Source organism: Saccostrea echinata, unplaced genomic scaffold (genome assembly GCF_033153115.1).
Source record: "Saccostrea echinata isolate AGI-Se365-2 ecotype Australia unplaced genomic scaffold, CSIRO_AGI_Sech_v1 ptg000009l, whole genome shotgun sequence".
NCBI classification, from domain to species: domain Eukaryota; kingdom Metazoa; phylum Mollusca; class Bivalvia; order Ostreida; family Ostreidae; genus Saccostrea; species Saccostrea echinata.
The window spans coordinates 10,050,576-10,078,257 of NW_026889758.1; the positions used below are offsets into that span (position 1 = coordinate 10,050,576).

General features: G+C 33.1%; 1 protein-coding gene across 4 annotated transcripts; it reads left to right on the plus strand.

Moving 5' to 3' along the window:
* Window positions 1–4,580: 4,580 nt before the first annotated feature.
* Window positions 4,581–26,637, plus strand: LOC133181748 (uncharacterized). 4 transcript variants are annotated; one of them, XM_061316327.1, is made up of 5 exons: window positions 4,581–4,648; window positions 15,198–15,967; window positions 16,304–16,460; window positions 20,945–21,029; window positions 24,088–26,637. In XM_061316327.1, exons 2-5 carry the CDS (start codon window positions 15,246–15,248, stop codon window positions 24,789–24,791), a joined length of 1,668 nt encoding a protein of 555 aa, XP_061172311.1. In that variant the 5' UTR covers window positions 4,581–4,648; window positions 15,198–15,245; the 3' UTR covers window positions 24,792–26,637. The 4 variants fall into 4 exon arrangements, with proteins under 4 accessions (XP_061172311.1, XP_061172308.1, XP_061172309.1 ...); XM_061316324.1 differs by lacking the exon at window positions 4,581–4,648 and adding an exon at window positions 14,407–14,531; XM_061316325.1 differs by lacking the exon at window positions 4,581–4,648 and adding an exon at window positions 14,822–14,922.
* The last annotated feature ends 1,045 nt before the right edge of the window (window positions 26,638–27,682 follow it).

The window sequence follows — 27,682 nt, forward strand, 5'->3', positions numbered from 1 at the left end:
GGTTTTGTCTCCTTTTTAGCTTACACCATTCTAAGAACTTCAAATCGCGTTTTAAAATCTGATTGTCTGAATTCGACTTCCGTGAAAATTGCATGGCAGGTACTAGTACATGACTACGTGTATATGGTCCAAATAAAACAATTGATTCACATGTCCCATGGCTAAAAAGTAAAAACCACTTCGAAAAGTCTTCTTTTTTTTCATCTATCGAACGAGGTCGCCTATCTTTTCGCGTAAAATTCAATGGTTCATCAAGTATAATTTATTTAAAAATTATATTTAGTAAGGTTATACGGTATATAGTATGGTCTAAGAAATCATTAGTAATGAGGAAAAGATATCCAACAGAAATATTTTTTCTCCTTTTATTCCCTAGGATAACCTAGACTTCCTGATAAATAATAAAATTATCTGGGTGCAATTCAATCAAATTCACCGTCTCTATGACAGTGGTGGTACAGTTGTTTAATTTCGTATCTGCATTTGAAAATGAGTTTTTCGGCCGTAGGGAACTTTTCGTGTTTATTTTTTTAAAAGACAAACAGTCAGTTCAGAACAACGTGCCACTTAGTCCAATGAAACTTTTTCTTTGCTCAAAGATATAAACAGCTCTCGAACATAAATTAATAGAAGTAATTCAGGTACGTTTTCAGAATATGGATAGTGGTAAAATATCAAGCAATTAAAATCCCAAGACAATTGTTCAATAGGGGATACAGGGTACCGGTAGTCTCCGCCAAATTTGTTTTGATCATAGTGGACACTTATATTGACAGAGGCATTGAGCTGAACGAACTTTTTCTTTCAGGACTTAAAAAAAAACAGACATGGAAATGTTAAGACTTAGCTTGTGAGCTTGTGAATATATCGAGTGTGTCTGGAGCTTTAGATCTAAAAAAAAAACCCTTTAAGTTGTGAAAAGACAATGTCGCCATATCTTTCATTTTGAAAAGAATCATTGTGTATCGATCATGTTCTTGGACCCTATAATGAGGATTTTAATTAAACATATTTTGTTCTATAAATATAATATATTGAATAGCTTGAGGTTACCTAAATGACTGCATAACAATATTCGTAACATAATATTGGTAATCTTGGTCAATTTTGATACGGTACCTGACATATTTTCCAAAAAATGCACATTTTCAACCTACCCTTTTCAATAGTATTATTCATTTCACAAAGCCTCTTCTTGTATAAATTCTTTGAGTATAACTGGTGAACTGTGGCAGTCAGTCAGTTTGCCCAGTTGGTAGAGCACCTGCTAGTAATTCAGGGGCTCCGGGTTGCAGTCCTGGACAGTCTTTATTTTTCTCCTCTCCTATTTAATAACTGTAGGCGTAAAACAAAAATGTGTATATGTATCTACAGTTAAAGTATATATCATTGAAGGAGTTAGCAAGATTCCAGTTTAAGGCAGGCACGTAGTATCAGGGGAGGAGGGGGGTTCTCCTCCATTCCATTGGGTTTTTTTTTTTAAATATAAAGTTTTACTGTCACTTTAGTGTGAAAATGTTCATTGTAAGGCCGTTGCTGGCCACCCAACTTTTTGTTGTAGCATGGTGCAATCATTAAATGTTAATGTATCCAATTTTTTTCTTGTTTAAAGAGTCGGAAACTTTTTCTAAATTAGGATTTTAGAGTTTGGACATGCAATTTTCCCCTCTTTTTCTGGCTTGTCTCTAACATTTTTCAAGAGGAAAGCTGTCAAACATTTTCCTGGCTGACCCCCCCCCCCCACCTCTCCTTTTCTAAAAACGATGCTACATGTACGTGAGAAAGGCCGGGGCAGGATGTGCTAGCATAAAAGAAGAGGTACTGTGCACTGAACTCACAAAATGACCCCCCCCCCACTCCGTTCCCATATTAGTATAATGGCAGATCGAGTTCTTTTTTTGTGCGCTGTGGACCCCCCCCCCCCCCCCAATAAAAATCTCTCTGATCAGAATTAACATAAAATAGGACTTACACAATGGCACTATGTAATAAATTCTATACCACTGAAACAATTTTAGTAAGACTTTCACAAAGTATTAGAGAGGTGTACCCCCAGTATTATAGAAAGAATGGCAGTATCCTTGGTTTGCTATGGCAAACCCTTAAAAATCTCTCTGATCGAAACGTAAAATGGCTTTGCAATGTGTGAAAGTCTCTTTAAATTCTATTATGTGGTATAGGAGAGTTGTGCATAAGAGATGGATATCCCCAATATTATAGAAGAACGGCAGTGTCTATGTTTTACTATTTTAAATCCCAAATATTTCTCATTGGCACTATGTACATGTTATAAAGATTCTGTGAAAGTCTCATTAAATTTAATTAGTGGTATATAGGAGGAGTTGCAGATCAGAGATACATGTAGGTACCCCAAAGTGTTAGGGACATAGTGTACGGACGGACACCCCATCACTATATACCCCCGTTTTTCAAGCAGGGTAAGTATAAAATGTCAAATGACAATAGAAACTCTCAACTCTTGTAGATAATACGTAATTTTTATAAGACAGTCTTAATTTTAGAACCCCCCCCAAAAAAAAAAAATCACTCGGTCACTGACTCTAACCGGCAGTGGTATTCCATTATGATAGAATTTATTAAGGTCTGACGAGACGTTCCTCTTATATCTGATTTTGTATCTTTTAGAAACATACCAATAATAATTAAAAATATTCTCCTTTGATTTCTAAACTTATTTCCAATTATATATATATATATATATATATATATATATATATATATATATATATATATATATATATATATATATATATATATATATATATTTATATATATATATATATATTTATATATATATATATATATATATATATATATATATATATATATATATATATATATATATATATATATAAACGCCAAAAATTTGGTACATGTATCATCAATTCAAGTCAGTGATCCCCACTAGGATTATATAGGAAATACAATCCTCTGGTATATCTAGCTCTGTTGCCTGCATGGTAATGCACCTCACTTCTTGTTAAAAAGTTCTTTTGAAAAATCTTATATTATTGAGGTACGTCTCTTAACTATATTTTGACACATAAACACACTCGATATTGAGTGAAACAGTCCGTAAAAGTCACGATTACATTTTCGTAAAAATGCAAATTAGTGTTAAATCTATTTAATTTTCCCTTGGTGTGTTTTTGTTTAAGCTCGGAATTTATCTGCACAACAAGAGTTATCTTTCTTTTTCTATCATTATGATTAGCTAATCCGGGATGCATGAGGGATGAGTAGGGGGCACATACCCCCCCCCCCTCCCGGTAAATTTCCAAAGGTTGTAGGTTACATGTGGATAAATATAAAGGGGACTACTGACATAATAAAAAGAAATATGTTGCAATAGAAAAAAATATAAAACGATAAAAATCTCTGTGACTGGCTCTTACCAGAGATACACTGAGGTTAACATTGTGCGTATTTTCTAGTATTCTGGGGTTATTTTGGTATTGTGGGGTTAAACCCTCAATAACAAAGCTTATTTATGCTTGATGTGACTGTGCGAGGTTAAAAAAATAAATATAAACTTAACCCCATATGGATTTTCAGACATGTTATGGACATGTCTATATACAATATGTATCTATAGACTATGTAGACACCCGTACTAAAATTCACCCCACTATGCGCGGATCTAGAGGGGGTCGGGGGGTCCGGACCCCCCCCCCCCCCTGGAATTTGCAGAGTTATTTAAAGTACATTCTGAAGCACATAAAAACTTATAAAAAATAAAAAAGACTTTGGACCCCCCACCCCACCCCCAGTGGACCCGACCCCATCACCACCACCAAATAGGTGTTTTTTTCACGTTTGGGAAATAGATTTTACCTTGTCAAGAAATTTTTGGGTTGGAATTTTTTTTTTTTTTTTTTTTTTGGACGGGGGTGGACCCCCCCCCCCTCCCCCTTGGAAATAATTCCTGGATCCGCGCCTACCTACTCTGTAATAAAATTATGAACATAAAAACTGCAGTATGAATAATGTACAAAAAATTATTTGGACATATGCACTCCATGCACTATCGACTTAATGATTTTGCACACTGTATTTCAATTCTTCATGTGACGTCCACGGCAAAATCTTTCTCGCTCTTTTTTTTTTTTTTTTTTTCGTGTATGAATATTTAGTTCTTCTAAACTTGATTTTTTTCAAAATATATACACTTTAACACTTTAGTGCTTTATATACATTCATGTATACCATTCTTATCTTATATTATATAAAAGCCATCTGTATATACATTGCATTTTCATAAATGATGTATGTACCTTCTTCCTTAACCTGTTAACATGTTCAAGCAGTCAAATATATATTTCTTTGTCTTACGTATTTAAACTAAAGTCAAATAGTGTAATATATACAATATATTTTCCACAGCAAATTGTGACAATAATTAATCGGCATATATTATATAACAATACAGAATATAGAGAAAATACTGAAACAAGGTGGAAGGTATGTTTCAAACTACTGCACCTGTACGCCTACACCACGTGACTCATTGTTTGAATACACTTTGAAAAGCGCCACCGGAAGTGATTACTAAAGTTTGTATTAAGAAAACCCAGAGAGATTGGAAACAGAAACTAAGGAAAGCAAATGCGTAAAGATGGTTAAATTAGTAAGTAAATAGAGTATAAGTCATTGTAATATTGATCTGAACATTGTCAGCATGTGTCTGTATACAAACTTATTGTGTACCTGTACGTGTGCCGAGATTTTACCTGGGTACTGCATTATGATATGGTCTTGTCCGTAATTTTTTTTCGTTGACACATTTAAGATTTAAGTTTAACATTGGTTGCAGACTGGTAGTAGGCAGACATATAATTGTACCATGACTATGGATATAGATCATCTTATAGATAATTATGTACGTGACACAAACACATGTGCAGCACACTTACAACCAGTCATCCAGGTTAGAAAATGTGTTAAAATTTGATTACCTATGGACTGTTTCACGGTAACTGCGGTATTGCTCTTTTGCAGGGCAAAATGATATAGTTTGGTGAAATATGACGTAAAAGTAATTGTTAAATATACGTCATTTGATTATCTGCCAACAAAAACTTCGCCAAACGTTATTATTTTGCCCTGCAAAAGAGTAGTACCACAGTTACCGTGAAGGGGCTAATTGGGACTGAATTTTGTAAAATTATTTTCACTGAAATGCACGCTATTTATGGAATATTAAAAGAAATAACCAATTACATCCACTTCAGTTTTCAATTTATATTGATATAACTTAACATATTTATTCTATTTGGCACAAACTGATTTTACTATCAAATGGTGCTCCAAATGCATGTGCAGAGCAATTAAAATATTAATAGGTGTTATATATACCCCCACCCTTTTTAGAGATTATCAGTAGTTTTAACCCTTGTTTTTCTCTCTGAAAAAAGTATAGTATTATCTAAAATGCATGCATCTCTATTTCATTTGGGATAAACTTTACCATTCCCCAGATATATATGATTTACAGTCACTCAACTGATAAGGGTTAGTCTTGCACACCACTCCACAGATTAGGGTTAGTCTTGCACCCACCAAAAAGATTAGGGTTAGTCCTTGCACACTTTTTGACTGATTAGGATTAGTCTAGCATCCTGGGGAGATGGCAGGTTTAACTCTCCCATACCACCCCAGAGATAAGAGTTAGTGTCTTGATCTATCAGATTAATGAAGAAATTCAGGTTCATCTGTAATTTTTTACAAGATCTTTCAAATCTCCTGGGTTTGTTTTCATGATAAAATTGGCTATAAGTACAAAATAGAAAAGCATGCGCCACACAGCTTCATTGACAATACATATACTTCTTGATAATTTTTCATTGAATTAACGACAATATTTATTGAATGTTTTAAAAGAGTGAGGTTAAAAACTTCGCTTAAAAATGAAGTTTTAAACTTTAACCTTTTAGTCAAAAAGGCCCAAAACTTCATACTTTAAATTTTTTTCAATCACTCACGCAATCTCATATATATTTAAGTCACCTACGGTGTCACTTTATTTTAGCATATTTTTCTGGGGACTGTTAATTCGTTCCTTCATTTGAATAAGCTTTGCTTTATGTTCCAACAGGTAAATGCAACGTAATTTGGTGCGTGTTAAATCATCAAAGTAAAGTTATATTCACATTAAGGATAAATAACACAAACTTTTTTCCAGAAATTGGCAATATTTATCATAGATTTATATTCAAGTGGATAACCTGAATAATGTTTGCCATCTAAGTGGGAGAATTTATTAAGATTTTGTCACAATTTTAAAAATATGTGCAAAATTTTGTATAGAATTACAAAACAAAATCGCATATTTTAGCACCTAAGAAAACTTAAAGATTTCCTTATATTTTAGGGATTTATTATTTATGTTATTTCTATTCAAAATCAGTCAAAATATATATATATATCAATCCAGGCATCAAATTTTTGTTTGTGTTATGATCCTTAAATCCTCCATGTGAAGATGGCTTAAATTGAATGTACAGCTAGTACTTACATTTAATTTGAACTGAACTCTTTATGACAGTAGGACATATAAGTTCATTGTAAGAGATTAATATAACTATTAGATTGTAAGGGAGAAAGACAGAACAAGGGGCTCAGGTTTTTTCATGAATTGGTAATTAAGTTACAAAGAAAATATGTGCAAGTATTTGCTGACAGTGCATGCATACTTTGTACATATGAAATATTTGTATATGTGGTCTTCATGGCAGTTCAGTACATCTGGTAGGCAGATTGTCAAATTATGTATTTCATGACAAATTTGGACTATATATGTTTACCTCTCCAAATGTCTATTATACATTCAGTTATATCTTTGTTTTTGCCCTTGGTATTAGAGTTAACAAGGAAAGTGTATGCTAACAATAGCAGTGTGAGACTGTGTACCAGCTGTAGGCATACCTTTTGTTTGGTCAGGTAAATAAGTCCCAGGGAATTGCCAAAGAATGACCAAGAAAGCATGAAGAATGGTCGAAGTAAATTTTATACCTTGATAGCATGGCTAGAGGCAACCATCTACCACGGTATATCTTGGTACACATATAATTTGTAAGTTAAAACCAGTTAACTATGATTGCTGAACTGTCAACTGTATGTATATATTATAAACATTACATTACACCATATGATGACATCACATACTGGAGGTATGAGCGTTTACAATAAATCATTGCACCATTAAGGGCATGTCAAAATATTGATGCAAGGGATCTAAGAATTAGAGATACAGTCAAACCTTATCATCTTGAACTTGTCGGGACCAAGATTAAACTTAGATATATTGGAGGATCGAAGTTCAACTGTACTTTATAATACTTATGCAGTGCAAATATTGCATTGTATTTGTTTTGTTTTTTGTTTGTATATGATAAAAGTTAATAAATGACTTAGGATTTGCACTTATATGTGAATATTTGAACTCTACTGCTAAATCACAAATCATAACTGATAGAGACAACATTTGTTCAGCATAGGCTATATATTAATGCAAAGAACTTATCCCCTACATATATTTGTTTAAGTAAGAGTGATAAGAATATGCCTGTGAACGAGATCTGAAGCTTTTATGTTAACTTTTTAAAATTAATTGTCATGATAGTACACAAATGTGACATCATAAGTTATGTACACTACAGTTTAAATCAAGCAGCATGCTGATTATTTGATTTTATTCCCTCAATGAAATGCCCTTTAATTTTTACAACATCTGCATGACGATTTATACCATTTTTCTTAAAAATAACAGGGTACGTACTATGTAGTACTATATACCCAGGTTGTACATGGGAAGTATATTACACAGAACAACCATTAACCTGTCAAAGACAGAACTTGTGAAGGATCGATCACAAAGCAAAAAGCTTTAAATGTTTATCATGTGTCTGTCAGCAAGAAACTCTCAAAATGTGTGTCTTTGAAATTGTCTTGTTTCACTTTTCACTTTTATTTCACTTTTATAGTTTATAAATGCTTTGTTGTATATAATTTGTAAGGGAATCATTATAATTGTAGTGATTTTTATATTCCCATGGAGTACTTAGTATACATGTATAAGGTATTATATCTTATATAATATATAAGCCTTTAAATGAACCTGTCTCGTTATCGGGGCAAATATGTCAAGTTAAAAGTACAGGGTGTATAACTGCCTCATTGAGTAAGTATAAAACCTTAATCTGCCTGATCTTTTATCAGGATCAATCCACTTTACCTGAATCAAAAGACTAGGACAAAGAGGGGAGATAATTCACATAGCATTATGTAATAATTATTGTTTTACGATGCAGACTTTGTTGGGTATAATCATTCCGCTATCTCTTGTAGATCAGTTGGTATCAGGGTCATAGCATTCATAAGTTAGCAGTGAATTTATAATTAAGAAGTTTGGGATATTGCTTTATGTAGAGTTGTGGTAAGCGTCAACATTGTCTTTGATAGAATTTAATTCATGAAGTAATTCTAAATTTGTTTCTTTCTTTTTTTTATTGTTAATTAATTCAGAGGTTACTGACTGAAAGGTGGTATTTATTTATACACAAATTGTTGTGAAAAATATTATTATTTGGTCAAATGATGAATTTCTTTCTGTCACTTAATGTTCACCAGTTTACTATATTGCATTGTAATGTGTCAGTTCATAGAGTTATGAACCACTACTTCTTAACTTGTGTTGATTGTTTAACATTAGACTAACCTGCTGTTTGAGGTTACCTGGTTTAAGTGAATGTAAAAATCAAATTTCAAATTTTTCATCTACAGGTATCTAACAGTAATATTACGGGAAATTCAGTTTCTGTCATAAACAGTAAACTAAAGATAGCCATTGCCATGCTTTTCATCAATCTTAGTTATTTAATGTGGACATAAGCAAACTTCATGCCCTAATGACTGGGTGTCCATCGATTGCCCGGTCAGCACTGGTCACAAGTAAACTGGTTTTAGGCAGTCAGTCATTTGATCTAAACTGGTTTCAAGTGGTCAGGCATTGGATTTAAAATGCAGCAGTCAACTTTTTGTTAAGTATAGAATTAACATTAACATTTAAGAACTACTATATAGATAGTGTAAAAGACATTGTATGATGGGAAAATTTCTGAAGCACTAGTCCCACTAGTAGTTCAGTATAAGTATAATTAATAGATTGTCCTTTATATTAACACCTTACTGAAAGTATTACACACACATCTGAATTGTATTCTATTTAGAGAAGTGGACAGGTTTTCGCCTACATAATCTGAATTGCAGTGTAAAACTGCCAAAGATTTATATGTAGATGAAAAAGCATTCCTGATATTTTCTGTAATGCTTATGGATTGCCATACAGGTGTACCTATGGAGAAGAGTGCTTTATCATATTTTTGCTGGTCTTTGGGCCTAAAGGAATTGCTCTACTAATTTTACCTCTAGAACATGTAGATATATATATGTAGATAAAACTTCATCATGTTCCTTTCTTGGAAAACTTTCAAGAATGAAGACTTGCCAAACATTATTAGTATGTAGCTCCTAAAAAGTAAACTCTGTATGTTTTTGAGACTACAGCAGGAATGGTTAGGAATATTAAATGTTAAAAAGCATTATAAAGACAGAATTAAGAAACAAATAAATGGGTGCATGCAGTTTCATAATTATGTACATAAACAGCATCTGTGTTCACAATGACTAATTTAGACAAGCAGCCAGCATATGAGATATATGAGTAATGTCAAAAATTAATAAATAATTATTTATGTTTTATTTAATTAAATCTATGAATGGTTCTTATGAATGAACTTTTTGGTAAATTGAGAAAACCTTTAAAATGACATTCCTTTTATTTTTTTTCTTTTTCTCTTGAAATAATTTTTGCATATTATTTTGAAGAATAATTTGCCTGATCTGTCTTTTTTTTTTTTCAGTTTTGTGAAAGATGTATATATATGTATCTGTTGGAATACAGCATTTGCTAAAAAGGTTAAACATCCTATAAAAGAACTTTTTATTACTTATTAATATGCAAGTTTATTAATAAGTAAGGTAAATGTGTTACAGACATGTCATAGGTGAAGAGGTAATTTAAAACACATTTGTTAAAGTAGTATTTCACATTTTGTTTTTGGGATAGGAGAATTACATCACTAATACACTTGAACTTAACTTTTTATCTAAAAGATTTCCTTTTACACAAGTCTAAAAATGAACTTAGAACAATAAGAAGTATTTAGATTGAGGCAATAATCTTAGTCATGTAGGACATCTTTGAAAGGTAAATTCAGAAGTTCTCAGCATGTTGTGTTAGGAGGATACACTAGAAGTCTACCAGATGCAGGGAAGAAGAATGTTCCAAACTCTGAAACATTGAGGCAGCTATAACACCTTGAGTTTGCAAGTTGCATTTGTATAGAGGGGTAGAGATGGATAGGTTACTTGAAGATAGGTGTATATTATTATTATAATGTTTTGAACAGGCATGAAATGATGAAGTGATCACTAGATAACCTTGTGAAGGAATTTGTTCCACTAACCCAGTCTTTCAGTTGTGTGGCCTAACAGAAAGGTCACTTGTCTTAGATGGAATCTAGGGACATTACCTGCCTGTACTGCTAACTGACAGCAGTGGAATACATTACCATTTAATAGGCATTTATAGTTTTATCTAATCTTAAAACCTCGGAATATTACAAAGTTTGAATCATACTTCCTTTATAATTACAGGTGTTTTATGCCATTCCACTTACCGGGGACTTAAGTTTTAGGTATATTGTAATACAAGAATACTTATATAGTAACACTTATTACCTCAAAAAGTTCCTGATGTTAAACATTTATAATAGGACAGTTGGGTGTGGGGGCTGGGGTGTGGCTTGGCTGTTACAGAGACTGTAATACAATGTGATGCTGGATATGGAAACATATTCCAGTATAAAAGTTAAAATTTGTATGAAAATACACTGTTCATAGTTTCCTGTATTTATAGTATTAAATAAAAGAGCATAAAAAAATTTTCTGTACTGGCCAGTATACATGGTTGAGCTTTAGTTCATTGTATAAGTATCCATAAGTTTGTGTTGAATGTTCAAGGTGAAACCTTTGAGGCTTTTGTGTGGTCAGTCCGCAGTCACATTTAAAAGTATCAAGTTCACTGAAACATAATCTTTATTTGGAGAGTTTTAATAAAAAGAACTCTTCAAGCACCAGAGTTCAGACTAATGTCATTAGAATTGAATAATGGTCGGCTATCTGAACCATGGATGGGACCCATGCAATGACCTTAATTATCTGTCAGACAATATCACAGAATGACACCTGTGTTTCTATTCTTTCCTTATTATGCCATTCTTCCGAGGGTGTTCGAAAAGATTGTGGACACTATTAGTCTTCATTATATTCAAGAAATTCAAGATCAGCGCATTATCATATATATAAATTCCCCCATATGATTATAAATGAAACTCATGTTATTTAGTTTTAAAGCATTGTAGGCTAGCATCAAAAACATAACGTCATGAGTTTCTCAAAAATTCTCTCCCTATTTACATTTCACACACAGTCAGAGCCCACACCCACTTATAATAAAAAATTTCTATACCACATATCATTTTGTTCCAGTAATTGTTAACAATTGTTTCAGTAGCATAATTCATTTTTTTAGCTCATAATTTGCTTTCACAAGATCCATAACAGTAAACACGGTGAAGTGCCCATCTCTTTCCATCAGGTTATTAACTCTTTTGATCAGATTTTCACTGATAATCTTGTTTCTTCTCAGACCATATATATCAACTAACGCAGAATCTCTACCACTCAAAAACTGCTTGTACCATTTACACACAGATGCAAGGCTCACTTTATATTTCATATTTCCTGCATTTTCAGAGTTTATTATGTAGTTTTTCTAAGTGCAACTCAATTTTGTATTAGTCGCTGCTCTGTGACTTTCTACAATGTCATATTTTTTTGCCTTTTTCAATGATGACTGCTTATCTGCTGAAATTGATTTCTTTTCAATGAAGCGTGTGTATTAATTAAGTCACAATTTGGCAGGTACAAAATAAATTAATGATTCTTACTTTGAAATTTACATTTTATTTTTCATTTCTATGCAATATTTCAGAGATACGACTACAGTAAAACACACTTATAACAAAGTGCCAGGGACGGACGATTTTGCTTCGTTATAAATATAATTTGTTGTATCAGTTAGTTCACATTACATTTTAAAGCCAAGGGGAATGAAAATCACTTTGCTATAAGCTTCAATTCATTATAAGCGTGTTCATTATAACCGTGTTTTACTGTACAGGCATTATGAAATGAATTGTTTGTAAATTAATTACTAAATTTTGACTTGCTCCATGATCCTATTTTCACAGTTTTAGATTTGTATACATGTACATATAAGTTTGAAATACCATTATATCTGTCGTGATATTGGAATATACTACAGTAAAACACATATAGCAAAATGCCAGGGACCAACTATTTTGATTCATTATAAACATAATTTGTTAATATCCATTCATTTCATACACAACGGATTTTAAAACTACAGGGATAATGAAATCACTTCATTGTAAGCGTAAATTCATTATAAGCATGTTCGCTATAACCATGTTTTACTGTATTGTTATTGAATTCATTGTGAATTTAAAACATGTCTACCAAATTTGGATATAATACATATATGACATTTAAGTAAAAAAGTTAAGACAGAAGTCTGTGAACTTTTGCAGTCCTCATACATACTTTAATATGCCAATAAAATATATTCTTATAGAATCAAATCGGACATTAAATTTGAAATTTGCAAATTGCGCAGTGTGTAATTAGTGATTTCATCAAATATAACACAAAACTCATAATTAAAATGATATGACAAATAGGGAGGGGGGATATTTGATTCTTACAACCTGTTTTATCCACAAATGTAAGCTTACATTCAAGTCCTGATTTATCATGTTAATGTCATGTATTTTTTAATGTATTTGGTACATTAATGTTTGTCAGACTAATTGTCTGCTTCTCTTATTAATGCAATAATCAGACCAAAACATTTCAACAAAATCAAGGACACACTCTATCTAGCTGAATTCAATTTTATTACATCACTTGTAATTGTACGTACTCTTCAACTGATGAACATTATACCTCTTTCATGTGTAAATCATCTTCATGCAGTTTTCATTATAAGATTTGATAGGGGGAGAAAATACCTTTGTCAGTTTTTGGAGTCTAACTGAGACTGTAGAATGCAGTTGATGCTGGTTTTAATGTCTGACAGTTTATAATGGACTATAATGATAGGTGTTAGTCCAAGCCTGGAGCTGCGCATTTAAAGAACACCCTGGGTGTTTATAAACTTGTCATTCAGAGAAATGATCCATGTTACTGGTTCACCATTTCATGGTTCAGATTTCTCAAAACAAAACATTTGAAAAGAAAACTTTTTTAAGTTAATTATCAAATTTGTCCAATTTCAGTTATGGTAGTGTAATTCTAATTTTGCAAAGGAACAGCATAACTTTCTGGGATCTGTTTCAGCACATTATGTTTGATTTAGCCAGCAAAGTCTTTGAATGAAAATAATATTTTGATGTTTTCCCCGATAATTTAAATTTCCTGAAAGAATTGATCTTTCATGGTTCTTGCAGAGTATGACACAATTTCTTACAATTTGATGATAGTAAGACATGTACAGTTGAGGTACATGTAACTTTACCTGCTGATTACATATCAGTAATATTTGTTCAGTATAGAAGTATGCGTAATGTGTACGTGTGAGAAGTACGTCAGCGGGCTCCTCTTCCAATGTGTAATAGATAGCGATAGGTCAGTTATTGAGACTTGTTTATCTGTGTAAACAACATCTAATACACCTGTAAAGTATTTTGTACTTTTTGTTTTTCATAAATGATAAGATGCTCATTCTTTGTCTGAAAACTCATATGTTTTTATTGTCTATTTTTTTAATCAATCTATACACATGAAGTTCAGAAAGCAAATTGAAAAAAATCCACAGAGGTTAGACAGGTTAAAGTAAGAGACAATGATGTTTGTTTTCATGGTTTGGGGATGAAAACCAGTCTGATATTAAAATTCAAATTTTTGCAATATTTCTTTTACATTGTCAAATGTGGTGAAATAATGTAGCATGGTTCAACACGTGATTCATTCTATTGTGTTAACTTGAGGTGCATGTGTAATTTGATCTCCACCAAACAAGGCCCCAGTATAGACTATATTACAGAGTCAAATGATTCTGCAGGGCATTCTAAGAGTTTATTTAAAAGGGAACTTTGGTGGACATATTTGGTAAACTAATTTAGTACAACTTTTTAGTGGATTCAAAGTTACTTTCTTGTGCTGTGTCAGCAAACATTTAAACTGAAACACTTCAATAGATTTAAATGTTCTACAAGAGAAGAAAGAAAAATAGGGACCATTCTGTACTCTGTTTGATTAATCTCTCCACACAACAGCTGACCGCTCCAAGCAAACAATAGGACCAGGTCAGTATTATATACTCAAGAGCTGTGGTCAGTGGAGCAAGTGGTCATCTAAATTTTAATTGGAAGGCCTTCATTACAAAACTCCTTTGATTTCCTCGGAGCTGGTCCATGTCACATGACATGTATAGAGGTGTCCCGGAAATACTCTGCTCATTATATAAAGTGTGTATTCAAATGAATGACACCTTTTGGTTGTTAGTGCTGGCACAAGCAGACGTCTTGGTGATGTGTCTGCTTACAGTGTGACAGTTGGTTTATCCCTGGCAGAGCTTACCTTGCTCTGTGTCAGTATTGGACTGATCAGGGAACCCAGTCTCTTCTTTTATCTCAGGGAATCAGATTTCTACTCCTGATTTAATTGAATGGAATATTGATTGATTGGAATAATTAGGTGAGAGCCGTACAAGGTTTGTACTGTTTGACTTATTGACCAGTACCTGCTGGAATAGCTAGAGAGATGATTGCGACTAAAGGGATCTAAATCCACCCTATTTATGTAATGAGTGATTTAATGAACAGCATTTACTGGAGTATTTTATATATTATTCAATTGTGAGTTTCGTTGTTAAATAGTGAAAGATTCATGCATTTTGTAATCACACTAAATGCAAATTAGATGAATAAATCTTTCAATTTTTACATTACTTTCCTTTTATATCATTTCAGATATTACACATCCAAGAACACCTTCGTTGCAGGCAAAACTATACGTAAATGGCTGTTGAAGACAATAAAGACGCCAAGATGGAGTCAAGCAGCATTTTAGAGAAACAAGTGAACAGTGACATTCTAAGGCAGGCAGCTTCCAAGACATTGTCTGTTGGGATCACATCACTGGAAATCTTCAGGAACAGAGTGTCCAAAAGGGTCAAAATTTTGGATGTAAAACTGTCTTTGTCCTACCAGGACAACTTCCAAACTGAAACGGAGAGACTTGAGAAACAGCTTGTGCGGCATGGAAAGAAATGGTCATGGCCACCTCCACAGGGGTCAAGGTCGATTGCCACTTTCCCTTATTGTCCGGGAGACAGGGTAAATTTGAATGTGGGACTCATTGTGCACACCACTAAAAAGCATGGATTCTTTAGCAAGGAAGTGATCACAAACCCTGCAGGAAATGCAACAGAGTGTATTGTAATGGCAAAAAATAATGGGGTGGGAATCGGGCTTCCTTTACACACTGTGATAAATCAGCATATCCGACTCAATTTTGATGTGGACGGTTACGGTCATCACTTAACGATGAAGCTGAGATGTGAGTTGTTAGGGGAGTCCAAGGCTAATCCCTCCCTGTGGCTGCGCCCCTCAACAGCTGACAAGCCATTCAGAACATCCTTATCTTTGTTTGACATTCTATCCACCTCTGAAAATTTTCCATCGAAGCAAAAATCAGAGGACTCTGGAAAGACGAGGGGGTACATTTGTAACAGTCAGAGGTAAATCTCAATGTCCACCCAAAAACCTGTTTAGAAAGAGGATTAAAAAATATAATATATAGATATATATTCATGTATTAATTTTCAGAATTTTTAGCAGTTTCATGTTTGAGAAAAAAAATATACAAGCTGCCAGTCTAACATTATATAATTAATTAAACATTGTAAAGTTATGCATAGCAGCCTCTCTGTTTAATCACAGTTTTTAGTTCCTTATCATAAATTAACTTGCGAAAACCTGGAGGTAAATTAAAATAGCACAGTGGAAATTTGTTCTCTTGTTATAAATGATGACTTGTTCACATTTGTCACATCAGCTGTTTTATTTTTGGTCAGGTTGGTGAATTATTTACGAACAGCTGTAACAGAATGCTGGTCATTTCGGCCATGTTGCTCCAATCAGGAAATTCCATCAGGAATACAGGTGCGACAGATCAGCTCCAACAAACCGGTCGCCTGTTTGATTCCTGTAGTGGAACACAGGGAGTATAATGTAAGTAAGACAGTTTATAGTCAAACCTGGTTATAATGTAAGTAAGACAGTTTATAGTCAAACCTGGTTATAATATAAATAAGACAGTTTATAGTCAAACCTGGTTATAATATAAATAAAACAGTTTATAGTCAAACCTGGTTATAATGTAAATAAGACCATATATAGTCAAACCTGGTTATGATATAAATAAGACAGTTTGTAGTCAAACCTGGTTATAATGTAAATAAGACCATATATAGTCAAACCTGGTTATAATGTAAATAAGACCATATATAGTCAAACCTGGTTATAAGTTTAGTAGGAAGTTGATTATATACTGTCCTAACTTTATTATAATTATAAATACATATATTTTAAGTGTATTCATTATAAGGATGTAACTCATTACAGATATAGTGAAGTAAATTCACAGGTCCCCAGTAGTTTGCTATAACCAAGATTTACTGTAACATACAGTGTATAGTCAAACTTGGGGCTCATTTTACAAAAGAACTTACAACTAAGACTGAAATCTTTAGTTGGTTGTAAAATCCTGCAAAATTAATGTTTCTGATAAAAATATGCTGGTATAAAAATATCACTCTTTCATTTTTTTTAAAGATTAAAACCATTTTCAAATAAATGTGAAAAAGAAAGTTATTCTCAAAATTACATTTTGGTCTTAATCGTAAGTTCTTTTGTAAAATGGGGCCCTTAGTATCTCAAACAAGGTGGGACTGTTAAAATCTGTGGTATATCCAGTAGTTTGAGATATTTGTATCCCTGTTCAGAACCGCTGACAGTGACTCACTTCGATGCCCAGGGTATTACACATTGATACCCAAGTTTAACTGTATTACCATTTTGGCCCGGGGTAAGAGTAGATGTATTGACCACATCTAGGCATGCATATTAAAGAGCCAGGCAATACCTTTTTTTTTTAAGAAAATATTTTTCTATGGATATAGTTGCAACCCATTCTGTTGAGTACATTACACTTTACTTTAGGTTATCCACTGTATACATGTATGAAATAAAAAAAAAGTTCAAGTAATTAAACTATTGACCTGTGTATCCCAGTATATAGGGAGTTACATCACAAAGAAAGGCCCTAGGGCTAACAGTGATGTTATCTACCCTTGGATTATAGATCTCTCCAGGTAAAATCCAAATCTGGGTCTGCGGTCATTAGAGTGATCATTCCTTTAACAGTCATATAGCATACCTGTAATTTTATTGTAATACATGTGGTAAGCACATGTTTAACTTCAAGGATGCAACCATCAGTCTTCATGTTCTTGTGATTGAGTTGCTGAGAAGTTGTTCATCCAGTAAATTATTTATTCATGTTGTCATTCATCTCACACGAATGGGCTTGTATTTTAATTAACATTTTTGATTATATTAATTAGCGAAATTATTATGGTAAACAAGATTTTGCAAGGACATTTAATAGTGCTGACATTTTACATTTGATAGTAAATGAAGTTTACACTCCGGTATACTTGTTTCTGGTAAAATAATACGCAGTTACGAGATTTTTTTTCAAAATTCATCTCTGCTTACAGTAATGATGCAATATTTTATGCTAGCATTTTAAATTAAATTAAATAATGAAGTGATAATGGTAAACAAAATTTTGAAGGGACATTTACTATTAATACAGACATTTCACATCAATGTATATATGAAGTTTGTTAACAAACATTTGAGGTTGTTCTTCATGTTCTTACAGTTAGAAGAAAATTATTGTGATATATTCAGGCCGCGCTCTTTTGACTGATGTTTGTTGTTGTATCTAGAGAAATCAAGATTTTAATAAAATTTATGACTTCTGACATTTTACAAAAATGCATTGCTTACTCGGCATAATGTTTGAGGATATTTGATAGTGCTTGCTTAATTATAAAAGTTATGATCATGCAGATCATTTTGAGTTGAGAAATTCATGTTTGAGGTGGAATTGATTAATGCTAATTGATGAGTAAGAATCATGATCTACCTGCACAACATAAGCATGAGAAATGTTAATGTCTTCAGACAATTCGTTAGAAATTTTCTGTATAGTTGATGGTATCTGATAGAGAATGTTACAAATTTGGTTTTACTAAAGTAAGTTAATGTATTGGTGCATTTATTTGATACAAGTTGAGAAATATTCATATATATACATGATTTAGGCATTTAGAAAATTCTTTTGAAATTGAAGTACAGTAAAACTTGGTTAATATAGCAAAGTTCTGAGAACCTGTGAATTTTCTTTACTAAATCTGTAATTCTTAATTTATAATATAAGTAGTATAATTAATTCGTTAAATTCACAATATATTTTCCTACTTATGACTACCAAATGTATTCAGGGAAGTTTTGATTACAAAATTTACCTTGGAGAACTAAAAAAGTTTTCTATTAATTTCATAAAATTTCAAAATATACATATTTATGAAAAATTATGTCAGTTCAAAATCTAAAATTTTGAGACCTTAAAAAGATTTGTTATAATAGTTGTGAATTTCATTTTTTTAACCTAGAGCTACAAGGACACAGAATCAATCTTGTGTATGTTCATTGTTCTGTAATATTTAACAAGGAATTGTTAACTTATAATTTTGTGAGGGACCCTAAAATCTTCGCTTTATCCATAAATTCACTTAATATATAATATTTACCCCAGTATACATTTTTGTACTTCATGAGTTAACTGTAGCATGCATTTTTACTTTTTTAAACTAGCCATTTTTGTCACATCTTTAATTCTGTTTTTATTTAAAATTGATATTTGTTTTATTCTATAATTGAAGACTAGGACAATGAATAAATTTATATGTAATGGCAATTTTGAAATTTCAACAGAATTGCTGTACATTTTCTCGCTATACTTGAAGCATCATGCAGATAACAAATGAATCCTGAGAAAGTATGTGTGTCATAAAGCAAAGGACAGTTGTTAGTCTCGCTAAATATATTTACATTGTATTTGAACTGATTTGATTTATTGTGCATTGATGTTGAAAAAAGTCACCGACATAGCCTATAATTTTTACGCACAAATATATTGCGCAAGTCGTGTAAATCAAGTTTGTATTGACGTATATGTCAGGCTCAACATCAGTAGATTGAAATCACTTGACAATCATGCTTTCCAGAAAGATTGATTTCATATTTATGGTAAAAATATGCAGAAATGTTAATGAGTTTTAACACAAAAGTCTGTACCTTGTTACCTGTATCACAAGGTCAAATCAATAATCCAGAGGTCACAAGGTGAAAAATCCCACCCATCAAAAGAATATCGGAGTTTATGTTAAATAAATGGCCTGTAGGTGAAATTATCTCTCTAGCTTTATGTAAGTTAAAAGGGGTCCATTTCTTTCGTTCTGTTAACTTTTAAAAGAAGTCACTGGGTCATTGAAAAGGGTCATTGAATATATATAGACTTGAGGGTTAATTATCACATGGACTTGCTGGTATAACATGGTAAAAGCACAAATTCAGAATCAGGGAATTAAGATTTCCCATCAAGGGACCGAAAGCATTGTTACATGCACCTGTATGTATCAGTCTTTTGTTGGAAACTTGGAATTATGATGAAAAATTTTACATTAAAACTTTAAATATAATTATGACACTTGTCATTAACTTACTCAACTTTTGAATAATTGTTGTGATAAATTAACTTTTAATTAGTTTTTATAGTAATGAGTTGGTACATGATGGTACTGATTCAGTGTACTAGATCAGTAAAGAGATGAGTGCTATAAGTTACGTAAATAACCTTTACTAAAAAAACAGCTGATACTGGGTGTCATAAATCCTAGCCTCATTGTGGAATCTTTTGAGTATGTGATATTAAGAGGAGAATGATAAACTGAAGGACATTTAATTCTGTTTGATATTCACAAGGAGAAATGAAGGGCAAATAAATTGCACCAAAACACTGGGTGTCTGTGCTAGCTTCTATCACTGTAACAGATTTAGGCCATTGGAGCATTTCAGCACCCATTACAGCGAGGGGATGCAGTCTTACAAAAGATGAAGTATTTAAAATTGTGGGTGTTGTATAGGAAGTGGGGAGTTAGAATTTTAGTAGATAATGGTGTACAATTAAAACAAGTATATAAATTTATTATAATTTTGATCAGTAAAATTTTGCATACATTATAAATGTAATAAAATAGGAATAATACTGTATAAATATTTTTTAACTTTGGAATGTTGGTTTAATTTCAAATGATTGTTTGGATCAACCAACCTAACCCTATGTTCAGTGTTTGTGACTCAGTAACATTCCAGCCATTTTTTTCTTAACATTCATTGATAAATATGACTTGATTAAATTCCGAACACTTACATGACCTCTGCCTTATTGAAATTCAATAGTATTAACAGGGTTTCACATTCAATGCCACAGCAGTGCAATATTCTTGACATTCCAAAACTGTAATTTTCTCATTGTTCTCTGAGAAATAGATTTGATTAAAGCATTGATTTTTGTTTTACAGGGGAAGCAGCATTTGAAGCTAGCCTTGTTAGTTGTCGGAAGTCGTGGCCCTTACTGTCTTTGTGCCACCAGGTGGCGCAGTGCAGGTGAGTGTACAGTCTGCACCATAAATGTCTAGGTATTTAGTTGGCAGTCTTTAAGTTCTCAGTGATAATGCACATTCTTAGCTTGTCTAAAGGAGCTTGAACTTATTAGGTAAATATTCTTATAAGATGCAGTTAATAAACATACAGGTCACAGATTAAAATTCTTCTCGAGATTAAATTAGGGTCAGATAAATACACTTATTTGCATTCATGTCTCATATGACAAAATGCTCTATAGGTCTTACTACTGCATACCACAATCAGAATAGGTATATGACGTGATGACGTAATCAGAAGTCTTTTTTAGATGAAGGACTGAATATCTGATGATTCATCATTTAGGAAATGTGTCCAAAGTTTGATAGACAGACATTGTAATGATGAACGTCAGTATGTGTTAATCAGACATCAGCTGTCAGTGCTTTACAGCTTGTCTTTTACCACCTAGCACACTTCCTGTATATACCGGGACTAGAAGTTAAATATATTAACCGCTACTATATATAGGCAATGTTAATAAGCAAGAAGGAAATGGCTTGTCAAAGCAAGATGTATAGTGCACATCAGTGTAAAGGCCAACTATCAGAATTATTCCTTTAGGTCCATTTCCAGTTTGAACTGGCTTTCTTGCTGTTTAAGTTTCATTTTTTTTAAATGCAAAAACCACAGTGCAAGCTGCTAGACCACATGCAAAGTGTTAAAAACACAATTGTTCCTAATGGAGGTATAATGAATAATATGTACCGGTGGCTAAGTATGATGCATATTAAATCTATTCATCACTAAAGCATTTGAAATATGAGGAGACAATTAAATAAGTCAAGAACTAATTACTGACAAGTTTATAAATAGTCAACAAAATAGAACTAAAACCAGAGGTGACTGATTTACTATCTTTGTATGACGGAATTGATATTCAGATTATGAATTCATTCTATTGCAGTTGACGTCATAATTTTTTTTTTTAATTCGGTAAAAGCTAAATATGTCACCAAAGACTAATGTCTCTGTTCTTTTATTTGATAATGTGTAGCTAAAAATAAAATTGCTAGACTTTTGTGGTTTTCTAATTGAATTACTACTTTTTTTTTTTCATAGATATATCTTAAAGTTTTACATTTTCAAACTAAGGGCTAAGGAATTTAATCTTATTAATAATATAATTTGAAATTTATTTCTGGATTGTTCTAGCATAAATTAGAAAAAAATGATGGACAGTTAGAAAACTGTATATTATTAGAGCACAGGGAAATTTTTCTTACCTTTTTAGCTCACCTGAGCCGAAGGCTCAAGTGAGCTTTTCTGATCAAAATTTGTCCGTTGTCTGTCGTCGTCGGCGGTGTCGTCGTCGTTGTTGGCGTAAACTTTTCACATTTTCATCTTCTTCTCCAGAACTACTGGGCCAATTTCAATCAAACTTGGCACAAAGTATCCTTGGGTGAAGGGAATTCAAGTTTGTTCAAATGAAGGGCCATGCCCTCCTCCAAGGGGAGATAATTACGAAATAGCAAAAAATTAATGGCATTATTGAAAAATCTTCTTCTCAAGAACCGATGGGCCAGGAAAGATGAAACTCATGTGAAATTATTGTCAGGTAGTGTAGATTGAAGTTTGTTCAAATCATGACCCCCTGGAGTAGGGTGGGGCCACAATGGACGATCAAAGTTTTACATTGGAATATATAGGAAAAATCTTCAAAAATCTTCTTCTCAAAAACAGCAAAGCAATGATTGGTAATATTTATTTGGAAGCATCCTCAGGTGGTGTGGGTTCAAGTTTGTTCAAATTATGACCCCCGGCGGTAGGGTGGGGCCACAATGGACTATTAAATTTTAACGTAAGAGTATATAGGAAAAACCTTCAAAAATCTTCTTCTCATGATCAGCAAAGCCATGATTGGTCAAATTTATATGGAAGCATCTGCAGGTGGTGTAGATTCAAATTTGTTCAAATCATGACCCCCGGGGGTAGGATGGGGCCACAATAAACGATCAAAGTTTTCATAGAGTATATAGGAAAAATCTTCAAAAATCCTCTCAAGAACAGCAAAGCTATGATTGGTCATATTTATATGGAAGCATCCTCAGGTGGTGTAGATTCAAGTTTGTTCAAATCATGACCCCCGGGGGTAGGGTGGGGCCACAATGGACGATCAAAGTTTTACATTGGAATATATAGCAAAAACCTTTAAAAATCTTCTTCTCAAAACAGCAAAGCAATGATTGGTAATATTTATTTGGAAACATCCTCAGGTGGTGTGGGTTCAAGTTTGTTCAAATTTTGACCCCCGGGGGTGGGGGGGGGCCACAATGGACGATTAATGTTTAACGTAGGAGTATATCGGAAAAATCTTCAAAAATTTTTCTTCTCATGATCAGCAAAGCCATGATTGGTCAAATTTATATGGAAGCATCTGCAGGTGGTGTAGATTCAAATTTGTTCAAATCATGAAATGGGGTTAGGGTGGGGCCACAATAAACGATCAAAGTTTTCATAGAGTATATAGGAAAAATCTTCAAAAATCTTCTCAAGAACAGCAAAGCAATGATTGGTAATATTTATATGGAAGCATCCTCAGGTGGTGTAGATTCAAGTTTGTTCAAACATGACCCCCGGGGGTAGGGTGGGGCTACAATGAACGATCAAAGTTTTACGTAGAAATATATAGTAAAAATCTTTAAAAATCTTCTCAAGAACAGCAAAGCCACGGTTTGTCATATTTATATGGAAGCATCCTCAGATAGTGTAGATTCAAGTTTGTTCAAATCATGACCTCCAGGGATAGGGTGGGGCCACAATGAAAGTTCAAACTTGTAGAGAAAAAAGTCACAGTTAGTCAAAAAATTACGTAAGCATCCTTAGTTAGTGTAGATTTAATTTTGTTCAAATCATACCCCCCCCCCCCACTCCCTTTTAGGGGTAGGTTGGGACCACTTATGCATTTAAGCTTTACAATACTAAACTGATTTTTCCTTTTTTTCCTAACCACAGTGCTCAGGTGAGCGATGTGGCCCCTGGGCCTCTTGTTAATAAAATATTTCTTTTACATTTATTACAGACAAGTTTGATTTCAAAATCCACTACTATGAGAAAGATGAAACTTGGGGACAGAGAATTAAATGGGCTGCTCGAGACTTCTTGGATATCGATCACATTATTACCAACAGCACAGCTCATCAATTCTACTTCAAACCCGAGAGGGAGAACCCCCTCATTGATATGTGTGTGGGACTGGCTTTGAAATTCTTGGTCCGATGGTCAGACGAAACCATGCCCTGGAAAATGGAGGGAGCTCGTGAGTTCTCAGAGGAGGACTTTGACATGTGCAATAGCGTTGAGGTAGAGTTGATGAGGTCTTATCATAGATCACGCACCTCTGTGAACCCATTATTTTCCCAGATTGAGAGTCTCCCAGATTTCTTAGAATCTCACAACCTCACATTGTTTGCTGATGTTACAGCTAAACTGTCTGACTATACTAAAGACATTCCGCCCGAACCAGAAGTCCCAAGAAGCAAGCTGACTCGTAGGGGCAGTGGCAGTAGTTACGGAGAAAGCAACCATGGTTCTGAACGCTACATCAAAAAGGAGCAGAAATATAGAGGAAGCACAAAGAAAGACTTGAAAAGAGCAGGCAGTGCAATAGAGACTCGCAATGAGAGTGATGGAGATGATTTCACGTCAGGATTTGTTGAAGGTCTTTCAAGTGGCCCAAGGTCATGTCCAGGCTCATATGTGGGGATTGAGTCTTTGATTGACTGAGGGGAACTTTTTCTGATCAGAATCATTTGACACTATATATATAACCATAAATTAGAGGATAAAACGATTTTATAGACTGTTTTTATAAGATAGATAATTATTTTGCTAATTATGTGATAAACAAATTTCAGAGAATTCCAAAGAAATTAAACAGTCAGCACTGTGTCCGTATTATTTCATCATTATTTAAAATGTGCTATCATTATTAATGGGAATGTCATTTATGTCATGTGTGAACTTCATAGGTTGTCCTACCACACTCATCTTTCCATATAGTTTTTATTTACATAAATTTGATCATATTGGTATTGTTTGTCTTGTGTTTATGAATTATGTCAGTTATGCAGATTTATATATTTTATTCTGATTAATTTGAAGATACAGAAAATAAATAATGTACTGACATTTTAGAATATTGTAATGCTAACCATATAATACTTGACTGAATCACAAATATTAGAGTTATAAAAGTGTATATCTGTTCAAATACTCAGGCAAATGTTGTCAGTGATGTAAATTAGAATCCATTTGTAAGTGAGTTTATGAAATAATAGTATGAGTGATTGAGTTCAGGGGTTATGGCCACATTGACTTGTTTGTAGGTTGTACATAAAATTCATATGTATATTTTGTTTTTGAGTGATCTTTTTTTTTCATCATGTATATTAAAAACTTAGTTTAGCTTAAATTTGTTTAAAGGAATTAAAGTAACTATGGATGAGATTGAGAAAGCATTTTTCTTTTCTTAAATTTTTTCTAGCAATAAACCTAAGTGCATTTATGAATTTTCGTTTTTCGCAAAGGTAGTCTTGTCAGAAAATTCTTTTTGAAAATTGAGTAAACCATCAAAATTAATGTGCGGTATTTTTAGTTTTACGAGCAGTTCCAGTGATTTATCACTATGTGGACAGTATTGTCAGTTTGTTTTGCATAGGTCTCTTCATACAAATTCAACATGTCTGAATATCTAAGTAGTATTGTTTCTAAAAAATAACTCTTTAACAAACTGGAACTAGGAAGCTGCAATTTTTTATGTGAAAAGTTTTCTGAATGGACTGCCATTTAAATTTTAAATGTACATTAGGTGAAGCATTAATTACCATGAAGTGCCTGATACAACTCTTTACATGTATTTCACAGAGCTCATGCATACACAAATCCCTTTTGCTAACAATTTGATTATTTAATCATCTCACATTTTTGTCATATCTTTGTGTACTGGTATTTTTACTGTGGAATTTGAAATGACAGTGTTTTCAATATCTCATCTTTTTCTATTTAAATCATGTATTTTTTGCATTTTTCATGTTTAGTCCTTTGATATGTTTCAGGGCTTTCCTGTCGAGCAATCTTTTTGGTGCCTACAATATAAAGTCTAAATATAACTTGCATAATTATAGTTCCGTAATTAGCTACATTCTTTTGTCATTTGATTTTTATCTTTCAAATGATAAAATTGATGCAAAAGCATAGAATTCTCTAAATTTCATTTTAAAAAAATTATTGCGTATTTATTACGAGTTGCTTAATTCATGAGTATGAATAATATTGAAACAATTAAAATTCCGAAAATTTTTAATGTTATATTTGTTCAAATGTTTTTGTGTTGTTCACTTTACCAGAGCTTTCTTACCACATTATAGTTTGTTTTTTGTACAGTACTGTAGACGATGAGTATATTATGTCCCTCTATGTACAAACATGTTGAGATTTCATCCATTGTTTAGTTTTAGCTAAATGTTACTGTGTTCAGTAGATAAAGCTGTGTGTCACAGATACAGGCACCTTGTATCATCCATTTTGTTACACCAAGTTACAGCTCAATAAAATTACAGAAATTATAATACATCAGTCTTGTTCAATGTTTTCTGCATAGCATTTTTATCAGTAGTGAGAATTTTTTTACATTTCATAGAGAACATAATTTATGGGTCACATCAAACCACAAAAACAACTCCCCCCCCCCCTCCAATGAAAATTGGTGATTTCACAGTTTTGAGTGGAAAATATTTTCTTTTGTCCAGTTTGACTTTTGACCTTGTGACCCTAAGACCAATATTGTCATCTACTCCTCAATGGGAGCCAGTGTAAAAAGTTTGATGTCTGTCAAGCAAATGGTTCTTGAGATATTCAGCAGTCAATCGTCTTTTTGGTCCCTCTGAAAATCAATAGGGGTCATCAGTACACTTTAAGAATCAACATACCAAGTTTCTGTCAAGCAAATTAAGAGTTCTAAAGATATTGAGCAATGTCTTCCTATTACACGAGTAGTTTCATCCTTGACCTTGTGACCTCAAATGTCTGTCATGCTAAGGGCTCTAAAGATAGTGATTGGACAACACCTGGTCTACCATATGACTGACATACTGCCCAACAGGTGCAAACCAATATGCCTTCTTTTTTCAAAGGGGACATAATGATATTGAATGCAATGTTTTTATTTTATGCACAAATGATACTGGTACATGTTCTTAGAGGTAGCTTTTCCAAGTCCAATTCTTAAAGAAATTTTGCACTTATAATACTTTTTGTCGCTATTTGAAGTGTACAACAGGTGAACACTTCTGTCTATCTGCACAATAGATATGGTTTGGAGCATACACTGACCAGTGTATCTAGCAATCACCTATGTGACCTATGTAAAATTGCCCTCTGAGTCATTAGGTAGCTTATTACACGTTTTACTGTAGATGTACACTGCAACTTCTTTCTGTTCTCTGTTGACTTCCATTTTCAATGGGGCAAGTTAACTGCAATGACTGCTTCAAGGATACTTACAAAGCAAACGGATATATAATCTGCAAATAGGGACTACAAAAACACTATGACAGTGCATCAGGAGGGGTAACTCTTGGACTATATTTCTGAAACATAGGAATGAACAATAGTGG

Excerpts from the sequence above, each read along its gene's own strand:
- LOC133181748 (XM_061316327.1), top strand. The coding sequence starts at position 15,246 with ATGGCTGTTGAAGACAATAAAGACGCCAAGATGGAGTCAAGCAGCATT. Across the intron at positions 15,968-16,303 it reads TACATTTGTAACAGTCAGAG|GTTGGTGAATTATTTACGAA; the intron begins GTAAATCTCAAT and ends ATTTTTGGTCAG. Across the intron at positions 16,461-20,944 it reads TGGAACACAGGGAGTATAAT|GGGAAGCAGCATTTGAAGCT; the intron begins GTAAGTAAGACA and ends TTTGTTTTACAG.